Source organism: Colias eurytheme, chromosome 7, assembly GCF_061535395.1.
Source record: "Colias eurytheme isolate Ceu_HAF_F1 chromosome 7, ilColEury1 Martin Lab GWU primary, whole genome shotgun sequence".
In the NCBI taxonomy this organism is placed as follows: Eukaryota; Metazoa; Arthropoda; class Insecta; order Lepidoptera; family Pieridae; genus Colias; species Colias eurytheme.
The window spans coordinates 7,464,914-7,479,141 of NC_142986.1; the positions used below are offsets into that span (position 1 = coordinate 7,464,914).

At 33.0% G+C, this 14,228-nt stretch overlaps 2 protein-coding genes across 2 annotated transcripts; one reads left to right on the forward strand and one right to left on the reverse strand.

The window, feature by feature from the left end:
- Positions 1-325: 325 nt before the first annotated feature.
- Positions 326-5,806, forward strand: LOC149907169 (multiple coagulation factor deficiency protein 2 homolog). The gene is made up of 7 exons (XM_090103757.1): positions 326-396; positions 969-1,127; positions 3,731-3,884; positions 4,269-4,404; positions 4,557-4,644; positions 4,964-5,102; positions 5,699-5,806. The coding sequence occupies exons 2-6, from the start codon at positions 1,115-1,117 to the stop codon at positions 5,095-5,097; spliced, it is 525 nt and encodes a 174-aa protein (XP_089959883.1). The 5' UTR covers positions 326-396; positions 969-1,114; the 3' UTR covers positions 5,098-5,102; positions 5,699-5,806.
- LOC149907170 (uncharacterized) lies at positions 5,699-9,917 on the reverse strand. Its single transcript, XM_090103756.1, has 4 exons — positions 9,502-9,917; positions 8,861-8,981; positions 7,437-7,617; positions 5,699-5,837 (listed from the first exon to the last, which is right to left on the reverse strand). The coding sequence occupies exons 1-4, from the start codon at positions 9,808-9,810 to the stop codon at positions 5,729-5,731; spliced, it is 720 nt and encodes a 239-aa protein (XP_089959882.1). The 5' UTR covers positions 9,811-9,917; the 3' UTR covers positions 5,699-5,728.
- Between the last annotated feature and the right edge of the window lie 4,311 nt (positions 9,918-14,228).

Sequence of the window (14,228 nt, forward strand, 5' to 3'; positions counted from 1 at the left end):
CAATTAGCATGCAAATGTAAGAAAACGACCATTAGGGAAGCCTCCGTATAACGCATCCCCCGATGTATTGATCATACGATACTCACACGCTTACATACGCCCGTCTCTTTTTAACAGATCGCTACAAACATAAACAATTTAACTATAAAACGCTTCTTCTCAACAACAATGCAAACGAAAGAACAACTTAACACTTAGAATTAAGAATTATTATCGTCTGGAGAAACTTTGTTATAAGCTGTTTTGCTGCGGGGATTGCGTTGTTATGTCAGTAAATTCAGCGCCTATCTTTAAAGGAATAAAGATCTCTTTCAGTGGTGGGTTGCGAGAAAATGAGTATGTATTAAAACATTCAGAGGTCTTTATTGATGGCTGACGTAATTATTTTCATTTCTTGTAAGTTTCTTTTATAATGTATTTAGATAAGGGGTTGCTTTTAGAGTTAAACTTATAAATAATATTGACAAAGTGAACCTACATTTTATGGAATTGCTTTTTACTAGTCTCAATGCCAATAGTATTTTAGTCTAATTGTATTAGTATAGATTTTAGATCACCTCATCTATTCTAATACTAAATATGCCTTCCTTAAAATGTCGAATAAATCTTGATACTAACTCACTTTTTATTTAAATTAGTACCTTTTTAATCATTTATTAAAAAAAAAATATTACGAACCATGGCTGTTTGAATGCCGTAGCCAAATTGTTAGAGTCGATCTAGAAAAAAATTAAAGTATTTTATTTTTTTTTTCAGCTATTTATTCAATATTTTCCATTATATTAGTTTTCCTGTGGTTTTCCAATACTAGGGATACTTATACCGCCATCTATTATATTTTTCACGAAACAATGACGTGAACGTTTAGCGAACTATTTTCGGGACCAAAAAGACATGCGCGGGAATTACACTAATGTCATATGATTTTAAGTCTTATGCAGTTGAAATTCGGTACACATTCATTTCAGCATACTGCGCAAGCGTCAAGCTCAAGTCCGCCATGTCTGAAAACTGAAAGCTGTCAGAATATGGAGTGTTTGTATCACAAATTTTAAGCAATTATGTGTGAAATTGATATTGTTCGAAGATAATCAAGATTTCGTGTAATGTGAGGATGAGGTTTGAAGGTAGGTAATTTTATACTGATTCCTGTTTAGTTTTATACGACTTCACTTGTATGATTTGTTTTTATTGTGTCAATATGACAAATGGCTAAATTATGATTGAAAAGTTTCTTAAAATAATGATGTTTTGATCAAAGGATGTTTTGTTATTATACGATAAAATATTTATTGGTCTCCTAGTACATATTATAATAATAGTATCTACTATTTACAAATAGTGTCAATATAACCTACAATTTTACGAATCAATGGTAATTGTAGAGTAAAATTCTATACAGAGAAGATATTTGTATTGGCTTTGTATTGATAGTGTCTAAGGATAGTGTAATAAGATAGTCGCAACAAATCAATTACTGTTTTTATAACGAATAACTATTAGCTTCTCTTATGTAGCTTCCATTATGAATATCTGAATAAATACTTCAAACAAATATTTAATATTTTTCAGCTACCTATTACTGCATATGCCTTATTTTATATATTTATTTAATGTGCATTACAATTTAATATGCATGCTTGAATAATATTCCTGATATTCGACTAATTAATAGCTCTAGTTGATTAGCATAAGATAGGTCATAATTTGTTGGCAACAAAACAAAACAAAAATAAAAAAGGTATCCTCTACTCAGTATTCTACAGCTTTTTTACGATGCATATCCCTCACTGCGGTATGGTTAATACGAGTATAATCACTTTATACGAAATGTAACCAAAGATAAGGTATAAAGGAGTCTATGAGCCGTGGTTGTGTCCATTGTAATCATGAGATTAGGGCGCTATAAGGCGATAATGCAGTGGGTTGCGCTGGTGTCGTGACACATGGTATGTATGGATGTCGAATAATCAAATGAAAAAAAAAATTGTAAAAATAAAAAAGTTCGAAGTTCGAAGTCTGAAGTATGAAGTGGAGATATACGATAAATAATTAGATGTGGTAGAGTGAAATTATAGAGCAAATTAAGTAAGGTTGGCGAGAACTTTTTACTTGACAATACTGTGTGATTTGGGATTTAAATGAATAATATAATAAAGCAATATAAATAAAAAAACAATAAGCTATAAATATGTATGCATACAATTTAGACTAATTTTAATATGATAGCAGAAAAGTTCTAGTAGCTATAGCTAGCGATGCAGTTTTTTGACCCATTTTAAATATCTCTTATATCCGCGAGGATAGACACATCAAGTTCATATTTTTGTTCCCTACAATAGCGAGTAGTGTGTCAGATGTAAACCGCTTGTGTCGGACACCCCGACATACGGAGCGCACTTGTCACGAAGCGCATAATTTGTCCTCCATTATGGCTTCATTTTATACTACAAAGTAGGGTCCGATTCGACCCGGTCTCGTCTTTCCTACGAAACAACTGTACAGTTTGATTGAGAGGGTCGCGAATATAAATAATTCATTCGATGTATTGAAATTGTATCGTAATAGATTTTCGGATGGGGCGCTGATTAACACCTGTTTTGTTATTTTGTAATGTGAGGCTGGTGTGTTTTTGTTAATAGTGTCATGTTCTGTTCATGCCACTTTTGTAGACTAAAAGCGGTATGTTTTTTGGGATGTGAACCGAATAGTTGCTACACGAATGATTGGCGTATTTTTTAGTCGTTTTTGATGATGTACTTTTTATGTTCTCAAGCAATAATATAGCTCATAGAGGCGCATTTATTCTCAATATAAATCAGCATAAATCAGTTCTTCTATAATGTAAGGATTAATAAAGCAAAATGTACAGGTATAAAAATAAATAAATATTTAAATATGAAAAAGGCACGGTTTTACTTTCTAAAGTATGAAAATGTCTTATTACCTATACTTTTTTAACTTAATACTCAACTAAATAATTACAAATCAAATGTGCTCTACATTTCATTTAAATCCGAGCTAATTGTCATTTCTTAGCCTAGATTTTCTACACGATTTCAAAACTAATAGCATAATGTGAAATGAGGTGTGAATATTGCGTCTCAATGGGGTGCCATCACGCTGGTACCCCCGGGGGCGCCAGCTGCCCACCCCTTGCAATGATGGACAGGTATGCGCTATGGCAAGATTTGTATGGAGTAATTTGTCGTTGAGGCGCGTGCCGGTTTGACTTTTTTGTGGTAGTTATAGAAAAAATGCGTAGGTGCAATGTTATTATTGTCGTGCTTATGGTCAGAAATACTGGACACGTTCTTTTTTCAGTTTATGCAGTAATACTCGTGATTCGTGTGAAAGGTTATTTATTAACTTTATTTGTATGAAAGGTTGCCAATAATGATGCATTCGTAAATTAGAGAATAGTATGGTGTTTTTTTTGATGAAGAAGATTTATTAAGAAAACAATATCTCTACCATCAGTCAAAAGCTAATTCATTTAAAAAATAATTGTTTATTTCTTTCTTGTTTATTTAATTAACACAACCGCATACGTCGTATAAAAATATGTTGGCAGCATAGAAATCTAAATAACAATGGTTGGCAGTTAAGTAATCACACACATTTGTGGCTACTTAAGAATATTTTTCAATCGATTCACAAAGCTGAGTGCCACTACCATAGTATTATATTATCTGTGCCCCTACTAAATACTCGAATATCTTTTCATTAGCCATCATAATAGTAATTCTAAGCGGCATGGCATGCTGTATGCGACGCGGGCCACACCACCCCCATGGACATGGTGTGGAACAAGCTCACCATCACTATGTGCCAAGAGGAACGGAGAAGCTAACCAGGGAGTCAAAGCTGCTTCATGATACCAAGTGCGTTACTGCTTATGGTTTTTTAAAGATCTAAGTTCCGTTCCTTTGCGATGAACACATAAGCTCCATTATTAAAACTGCATTGAATACCTATATTATTATTATAAGTATCAACATGAAATAATTGTTTCGTGTAGCATTTAGCTAAAGCTGATTCCGTTTGTTTCATTCCAATTTGTTTATTTATTTGCTTGAATATTTATTTAATTATTTTTATTTTTTGATATAATTACTTAATACTTTTTATTTCTTTTAAATACGAGAATCCATATTATAAATTGAGCCAATCTTTCAAGTAGGTACCTAATTTATGATGAAAACTTGATAGAGCATTTTTTCACATAATAATATCTATATAAACTAAGGTAAATAATATATTTTCAGACATATCGAAGAGGATGTACAAGAATTGACTCCGGAATTGTTGGCTAATATGACCCCGGAGGAATTGGAATTCCATTATTTTTCAGCACACGACTTTGATAGGAACTCCATGTTGGACGGTCTGGAAATGCTAAAGGTTAAATAAAACACATGTTATATTTTGTTCTTTATTGTTTTATCTATGATATCGAATAATTGAAGAACACGGACACTGAAACTTTATTTCATTTTATCAGTCATTTATGTATTTTATTAATAACTTAAGAATAACTAAATAATTAATTTCAGGCAGTGTATCATACAATGGAACACGAGCCTCACTCAGATGTCGAAGATTCCATAGAGCCAGAAGCTAATAATATTGCGACGTATATTGGTAAGAAATATAAAACGATATAATTTACGAAAGAAAGATACTTGAATAAAAATTCCCAAAGAGCTAATCTATATATTCATTTGTATCCCATCTTTGAGATTTGATAATGATTGAATGAATGAAAAATTCTTTATTGTACACCATATAGGAAACATTTTATAAATTTAACAATAAATAATTAATCAAAGTACAGTAGGCGGCCTTATCGGTGGCAGCGATCTCTACCAGGCAACCCAAAAAAGACGAGGAAAATAAAAAAATTAATCATTTTGTGTCTTGTTTTAAAAATTTCTTATAATTTACCTTTTTAAAATTCCAGCAATAGTAGACCGTACTCTAGAGACGGACGACACCGACGGTGACGGCTATGTTTCGTACGCGGAGTACCGCGCCGCTCGAATTAACAACCCAACAGAGAGGACGCCCAGAGTTGTGGCCGCTGGCTCTATATAGCACAGGTGGGATATAATGTAACAAAAATAAATATAATTCCAGTAAAAGTAGACCGTATGTTAGAGACGGAAGACACAGATTGCGACGGCTAAGTCTCGTATGCATAGAAGACACTTTAGATTAAAAAATATATAGGGAAAAGCGTTTGAGGTGTACAGAAAATAGAAATAAAACAAATGATATAATTTTAATTTCTTTATTGTAAAATTATTTACAAAGTACGCTTCGATAAGATTACATAAATTCAAGTATTCAATGTATCAAGTACAAATTTGCATGGTCATTACGCAATTAATTAAAAATATCAGAAAATTACTCACAATAAAATGCCAGAGAACATATGTCTGTCACTATAAATTGGAATTTTTAAACATGTTTATAAATAATTTCACTTAATAAGTAGAATGGCCATGTTGATTGAATAAGTAGATACTAATTAAAGTCACTTACATAAATGGATTAATCTCAATTTTGTTTATTGATCTAACAGACAGTTTAATGCTTCTGCCTTAAACAAACTCACGTTATTTGAACAGACTTTAAATTTTAATAATCTACACCTAAATATGACATCGCCACTTAAAGCATTAAACAATTCCAGGGCCACGATTCTATGGAATCTCATAAGCAACTAGCTACATTGGTATCGCTGCTCGCACGGCTTGCCCTGCTCGCCCCACGCCGTGGCCTGCTGGATGCCGTGTGATACGTGCTCGTATGGTTCCAAATCAATACTGTTCCTGAAAGACATTTGTTTATTGTTAATTTATGACGTAAAAAAAGTTGAAAGAATGGTGTGTGGAGTAGTAAACTTTATGTTTGATTTGTGTGTTTATTCAAATTAATACTGTTCCTGCAAGACTAAGACCTCATTCGCACGAGAGTTAAAAAAGCGTTGCGTTAAAACCCGGCGTTGGCGCTTTTTAAACGTTCTCTCTGTGGTTGTTCATACTAACGCTTTAAAATCACTCATGTCTCGTCTCTGGCTTCAGTAAGACGTGGAAATGGTTTCTGCTAAAATAATTACGTAATGTCAGTTGCGTAATATCTTTATGATATTTATATTATTATATTTGCTTAGAATTCCTCGGAAAGTTTGTTCTTAATAAACTACTTGTAGGTACCTACTTAGGTATTTGTTCAAACTCGTCATCGATAAACATGTTACTTAAAGGAATATGATAAAAAAACCTACTGTTTTAATTTTTATATGTTAGGTATATTTGAAAGAAAGAAAGATTGGCACTAGCGATTTGTGTTATTAAAAGACGAAAAAGGAAACAAAAGGCATTCTGGGTACATCCTCTGAATGAACAGAGATACTTAAAAGGGCAGTTTGTGACACTGTACGAAGAGTTAAGGCAATACCCCGGAATTTTTTTAATTATTTTCAAATGTCTATAACGATTTTGAATACAGGAACGGACGAGACTCCACATCTATAATTAATAGTTCGGGATCAACAATCCACGACATCGTATCGATTTTCTGATGATTATAAGCACAACAAACACGTGCTACCGCTGAGCGAGCGTGCGGCATACTGAACGCAGCGCCGGCGCTTTTTTAGCGCTCGTCTGAATAATAGTAAGAAGTTTCCTATGGTCTATTTTATTTAACGCCCAACGCCGAGCGTTGAAAATAGAACACTGCGCGATAAAAAAGCGTCGCGCTTTAAAAGCGCTGACGTGTGAACATATACTTGGGAATGCATTTGTTCTATTTGGACGCTTTTTTAACGGACGTTAAAAAAGCTCTCGTGTGAATGAGGTCTAATTTATCATTTGTTATTAGTGAGATTAAAAGATAAAGGATGTGTGGCGTTAATATTTTAAATTTTTTGTACATCGTAATATTGTTCCTAAAAGTTAAAGACATTTAATTACGTTGTGTTAAGTTATTGGTGACGATAAAAGACAATAAAGGATAATGCGTAGTGTGGATTTTTTTTCTTTGTTCATATTGTGTTGTGTTAAGTTTTTTGTATGTATGTTAGTTGATCCGTTTAAATAGGTATTAAGAAGAAGAATAAATGAAGAAATTTCACTTAAGTTGTGTACAAATTTGTTTATTGTACCTAATTAAAACAGTTCAGTCCATAAAAATTAATCAGAAATATATGCAAGGGAGATAGTAAGATGAGGCCGTAGACTTGCGTGTAGGTACTTAAAGCTAGACGTTAGAAAATTCATTGGTTCCCGCACTAGGCGAAATCAAAATTCAATTAAAATATATTATTATTAATAACGGAGCGATACAGATAGTGTGGTTAATATTTAAATTCGTTTTATATATATTTATACTTATAAAAATGTATTGAAAAAAATATTGAACCATACCCCTGTACAAGTTTCGTTCCCTGCAATATGAGTTCCGCTCCCGAAGCATAGATGGCGGCCTGGTGCGGCTTCTGGCAAGCCAGACGGTACAGGCAGCCGTAGTCTTGCGTCTGCTGACCCACTAGATAGCTCACATATAAGAGGATTTCGTCTTCTGTTATGTATGATGCGTTCTTGTTATCTGTTAATATAAAATAAGAAATTTAATTGCAAGTGGTTTTTGTTTCTTTTGAATAGAATACATAGATTTACATTTTTTACAAGCGCGTTTAGCGTAATTTGGGGATATATATGTTATATATTTACGAACGCTCTGTTTGAGTGTTCGTAAATATTTATCATTTACTTTAGATATAAAAGTATTTAAAAATTAAGTATTTACAAAAAAAAATATCAACAGTATATAACTGATCCATTACAATTTATTTAACAAATTTCCGCAAATCTGACAGTCATTAACGCACGGTGTCTGCAGATTATCCCTTGCAATGGGATTACTTCGAGAATGGACAAGAAAAACGCATCCAACTCTATTGGATTAACTTAATAGCCCTGATGGTCAGTTTCGGCACGTGGTCAAAGGCTTAAATATTTAAACATTTGTTAAAATACTCTTTATTACGTTGGTTTAAAGTCTAGAATAGTAAGTAGGAAGTGAGAACACTAGGCAGATGTATGTTTACTGAACTAGTTGGTACTTAGTAGCTTCCGGATTATTGTTGTGGACATTTTATAGTTTATTATGATTATTTCCTGATATGTAAGATGTAGGCGCGTGCGAACCTATTTATTCCTCGTTTTTATTTGAGTATAATAAATAGTCTACCGAAAAGCAAAATGCGGTAGATGAAAAGCTCTAGCCCATTGAAATTATACGTCTTTTTGTATTTAATTAGTTAGTTGTTATGGTTTCTGGTTATTGATTCATAAATAACCGGCTAATTATTATTCATCACATTATGTATTAATCTTGTAATATCTTCACAAATTGGTGCTAATTTTTGTTCTTTTATAATATTTGTGCTTTAAGTATAAATTCCTGCTTATATGATAAACGCGAAAATACAAGTAGGTATGTTCGTAACGATTTTAACTTTCAAGCGATAATACTTATTTTTATTATACCTGGAAATTTGTTTATTTATTTATTTATTTTATTTATTTAGCATCAAAAATTCGGATATCGTAGATCCATTTGTTAGTAAAAAAAAAAAAAAAAATAAAACCTAAGTATTAATGTTGGTAAAATTACTTATTATTAATTATTAATTATTAGTTTAGCTTATACAAGAATAACATGCTTTAGCCCGTAGGTTCGTCCGTGTGTCCCGCGCGCTAGTAAGTTCCTATGCCATATTTTCAAAAAAACTACCGTTAGTACAGAATCAATTGACTCTCATATACGTAGCATGTTTAAATGGTACCTTCTAAACTCCTTCCATAATGGTGACCCTTCCAAGCACCAGCTCCAAAGAATCCCGCAGCCAGTACTAGAGCCTTCAAAACTATGAGGATCACCAGATTGGTCAGATTTAAGCTGAGTACCTATTTGAGAAAACGTTGTAATGGATTATTTGTAACGTATGGAAACGGCTTTGTACCGCTATAATATTTTTTTCAATTTGGAAGGTAAAGTTACCAACTTGTACCATTCTCAAATATCGTTAGCATTTATTTAAAACTATTTTATGCTACTGCATTAACCTACTGAATGGCTTTGTTATATTTTTTCTACTAACTACTAATAATTAAGTATCTACTTATATTTTTCTGATTTCTACTATTCTGATTTCTTTTCTTCTCTTCTATCTGATTTCTACTATTTAAGTATCTACTTATATTTTTCTGATACAAAATTAAAACTAAAGCTAACTTCAATTATAAAATTGCTTGCATGTTTTAACTTTTAATACACACAAGTTATCTGAACATAACAAAAGACCAACCCAAGAATTGTTGAACAAAAACTTTGGGACGACCGATAACGCAAAGCTGAGTCATGCAAAAATGCGTGCAATCTATATACAAGTGCGATACGAACCTGCGAAATGCAGTCAAAACCAACCTGACTGCTCCCTGTGGACCTTGCTATGAAATCCTTTGCCAGGCTCGACATAACCTGACTCCCAGCACCACTGAGGAAACTCCCTGCTGTATCCAAGAACGTAGCTCGGCCATATTGCGAAGTATCGTTCAGGCTATTATCATACCGATCAATCGATTCGCTCTTAAAATGTGCAGGCTTGTCCTTAGGCAGCAAAGCGCTGGTATCAAAATTCTTCGGGTACATTTTCTTAGCATATTGCGGGGAGGAATATGCTCCGGAATGCGCAAGGGTGACACAGGGTAGTAATAAGAGGTAGAAGACAACCATTTCTAAAGAGTGCCGGATGGTTACTGCAGGTACAATGGGCAGAGATAGGATGCTAAGAATCAGGTGCAGTGCGCTATTTTATCTCTTTAAGTCCGCTTTTGTTTTTTGCACGCACGATGACATCTCCTAATAGTTCTATTGTTGTTGCTTTCAAGTGGCGTGGATTTTAAACATTACCAAACGTATTGCTCAGTTTTACAGGCCTTAGCTGGTATTCGGTAATTCGATAACCAGCATAGCTTACATGATTTTTTAAATTATGAAACAATTTTGCAATCTTGCAGTAGGAATTTAAATTAATCCCCTTTTTAATCCAATTAATTTTTACCTTAATTTAAAAGCGTTGTAATTTTTTTTCACGACATCATGAATATTTTATGATTTTTATGTTTAAAGATCAAGGTGGCTATTGGATAAATATTTATGGAATAAAGAAGCGATGGTCACAATTCACATGAGGCGACAATGATAAAGTAGCGGAACCTTTTTATTTAGACCACGCTACAAGTCAATTTGCTTCCGTAATAAAAGTTATGTAGGGCAGCGATGACTGCACTTTCGGCAAGAATATGATGTAATGTGTTATGGCACCTCGATAATATTTGGGGTGTGACAATGTCATCATACATTTGGGAGTCTTCATACATATTAGCACCTACTATAACGCACCTACTTTTTTACGTCTTTCGCCCATTTTTGTTAAACCGATGCACCTCTCTTTTCAGGGTATGCAGAATTTTATGTTATATTGTTATTTTATTTATGTCAAAGATAACCAGATAGTAGCTTTAAAAAATCGGCTGTATTTCCAATTACATCGTTATTTTTAAGATGATTTTAAACTACGTCTTAGCTGATTGTTTTTCCTTTTAATGAAGTACATATAAAACATTTAAAGTTCTAGGACTCAAAATGAATGAAAGACAAAAAAGATTTGTGGTATAACTCCTTTATATAGTTCAACCGATAGAATTGTTTTTCTCTAGGTATATCGAATTCACTTTACAGTTTTTTAACTAATTTAAGTATATTCTACATATTTCATAAGTGGGTTCCACGGACTCTACATAACCAATGGATGATTGCTGGAAGGTACTTTCTTTAAAAGTTAAAGTGGAGTTGAAAGTAAAATGACAATAGAAGGCTACATTATCTAAGTGTTCATGGTCCACCATGCATGATATTTCTAGACTATTCTTTCAATAGACAGGTTCGTAGATAATCATATTTTGATGTAGATAATACTTCAAATGCTGTATTTCAAATCATATTTTAAAGTAGTTATGGATAAATTACGTGCTGCAGTGTAGTATTATATTATCTGTGGGTCTAAGTAATAAAATGAAAATATTTTGACCTACCTACTTGATATGCTCATGGCCTTAGCTCATGGCTCTATTATATTTATATATTTACTAATTTACATATTTTAGGAGATAATGTAACGTAAGGATCTCAATTAGGAGCTTACTTTTCTATAATGATACTCGTTTCTATAGTAAATTAAGGTCATCTAAAGTTTTAATTAATAATAAGTTTTTTTTTTTTTTTTTTTTTTTTTTGTGGTGTCTCTCAATGTTAGCCAGAAGGGCTTCTACATTTTAACGCGGACGCGGGGGTGAACTGAAGGTTCACCCTGGTAGCGACATGCACAAGGGCGTCCCCCCTTGACGGGGACCACGAACCTCGGCTTGAGCTGTCGCTTGAGTGGAGGAGGCCAGAAGGGCCCTAATCGGACGGGAATAATAAGGTACCTACGTATGTCGAAGTAACGGACCTGCATTTAAAGGTTAAAAATCAATTTTAAATTTGGATTGCCTTTTTGATAATTTTATACATGGATTCAAAGATCCCATAAAAATATATATTATCGTGATATTATGATCAATATTTGATGTTGATAAACTTTTGTGCTTTTATTCTAACAAATTGTTTACAACGCCATCTATTGTCTGCAATAACAACTAGCTTAAAAAGTTTGAGTGCAGAAATTGTACCCTAGTTTTATTGTGTTCTCCTTTCTAAAAATAAAGTGAAATGCACGTGCTTATAACATTTATTTCACAGGTGGCGCTGTTAACAATAACAAGGTTTTTTTAGTTGAGTTGAAAGGATGTTACGATGTTAGCGTAATTGTTTGTTATATATAGTTATATTATAATAGTGGTCCACCCCGGCTTCGCTCGGTACCTACATGTTTAAACTATCCTATCTCTCAAGTTGGATCGAACTGAACATGGTGTGCGAATTTTATTATAATCGGTTAAGTGGTTTAGGAGTCCATTGAGGACAAACATTGTGACACGAGATTTATATAAATCTAGATTTTAGTTGTTTTTTTTGGCGTGGATCTTATAAATTGCAAAATATTTGTTCACATATTTCGGTCTAGTGAAAATAATTCTACAAAAACATAAATTGATTCCATTCTTTGTACTGCATATATACTTAATATGAATAGAGACGTAACTTATTTTTGTTAAGCTTCAATTCGCATTGAAACATTCAACAAGCTAAACAAAACAAACCCAAAAATCTCGTTGTATATTGATAATAGGTATAGCAATTTAGAACATTTTTATTTAAACTAGGTGGTTACAATAATACAAAACTAACCAAAATAGCATCAATAAAGAAAATAGACAAAATGAGATCGTAATAGTAGCCCAAAAGTTACGTGTCCGGTCACGGCGATAGAATTGCGTCACGTCAGTAAGCTTCGAAAGCGTAATTGGCGCCAATGTTACGAGATCATGAGCACTTTCCACGATCTGCCTAAATGCTGAGAACTGAAGCTCGCACAGAGGCGGCTGTGGAGCTGTCATCTTTATAATATTTTAATTGTATGTTGTTGAATCTGTTGCAGCTTTCCTCGTTATATATGCAAAAAATGTGTGGAATAATCATGATTACCTGAAGTAGTAAAAACTTCATTGAAATTACAGCAACAACAACATTTTCAGTAAAACAGCGAAATTTCTGAGCTAGCCTGAAAATGTTACTTATATGTTATGAACCTCTTTTACCTCAACCCTTTTTTGTAATAAGGAATGAAATATATTTCTATACAAATATTATAAAGAGGAAAGGTTTGATTTTTTGTTTGTTTGTTTGTATGAATTGAATAGGCTCCGAAACTACTTGGCAGATTTGAAAAATTCTTTCACTGTTGGAAAGCTACATCATTTCTGAGTGACATAGGCTAGGTTTTATCCCGGAAATCCCACGGGAACGGGAACTATGCGGGTTTTTTTTTGAAAACGCGGGCGAAGCCGCAGGCGGAATGCTAGTCTTTTTATAAAATGTTTAATATGTCTCATATCTGGTAAGTGTATAAATTATTGCATAATAGCTCTGCTATAATAACTGCTCGTCCCGCCTCCACGCCGATCCAGGATCAACAGCTAGTGATAGAATTTATATAAATAGTGATATAAATCGGTCCTGTATTTTTGTATGATACATTACAACACACATACAAAAATCCCCACCTTCTTTTAACGTTAGTTAAGATTAGTGTAGAATATAAGTCTACGTTAAAAGTGTTAGTTATAAATAAAAAATAATCATCTTTCGCGACTCCATAGCCGAGGTCGTGACGGTCAAGGCCCGGTTTCACTTTATAATAAAAACATTTTCACCGCTCTCACGATACAAACGCGGTGAACTATTCATTCGGTGAAATGCATTTGTTATATAATATAACAATAATATACTATGTATCGTTTATGGCTTTAACGCTAAGTACTCTATTTTGGCGATAGGATTTTGGTTAAACTAGATAGGATGTGCCTCTGAAAAACTAGATAGAGCAATATGCTGTTGTCAGCGATAAAACCAGATCAAATTTTGTTTTATGTTTGTAAGCTTTTAGATTAGCTTTAACCAGTGTGACATAATATATACGAAATTTTCTTCATCTAACAAGAGTCAGATAGTCACGATTATACAAAAAGTCTAGATTAAGACCATGTTGGTGCCTGAGTAATCAAATAATATATATAGGTACTTACCTAATATAAATGAAATAATTTTTCATAATTTGAACGTTCATTTCCAATATCATTCAGTACTTAATGTTTTTGTCTGTTAAATTTAACATAAATAAACAATGTATTGGGTTCCAAGAAAATGTTTTCAATTTGAACTTTCACGCGAATATATGCTGATCATGCTGATGAGAGGTTGAGGCTGATCACACAGATAAATCTTCTCGTTTTACGAATGCGAATAATGAGTTAACAAACAAGAATGCTATTATAAATAGATACTGATAATAATATGATACATAATAATATATTATTGCTTATATTGTGATTTGGTATTGCTAAAGACAAATATATTCACATAAGCTTTCCGAATCTATTCATAATTAGTATGTGTTGAAAAACACAAAAGAACAATACAAAAGAAAGTCA

Bases quoted from the DNA above. Each gene is read 5' to 3' on its own strand.
- LOC149907170 (XM_090103756.1), bottom strand. From the start codon at position 9,810: ATGGTTGTCTTCTACCTCTTATTACTACCCTGTGTCACCCTTGCGCAT. The intron at 8,982-9,501 runs GTTGGTTTTGAC...TTTCTCAAATAG, and splicing joins GGTCCACAGGGAGCAGTCAG to GTACTCAGCTTAAATCTGAC. The intron at 5,838-7,436 runs GTATGGTTCAAT...AATGTCTTTCAG, and splicing joins GGAACGAAACTTGTACAGGG to GAACAGTATTGATTTGGAAC.
- LOC149907169 (XM_090103757.1), top strand. The intron at 3,885-4,268 runs GTGCGTTACTGC...ATATATTTTCAG, and splicing joins AAGCTGCTTCATGATACCAA to ACATATCGAAGAGGATGTAC. The intron at 4,645-4,963 runs GTAAGAAATATA...TTAAAATTCCAG, and splicing joins TAATATTGCGACGTATATTG to CAATAGTAGACCGTACTCTA.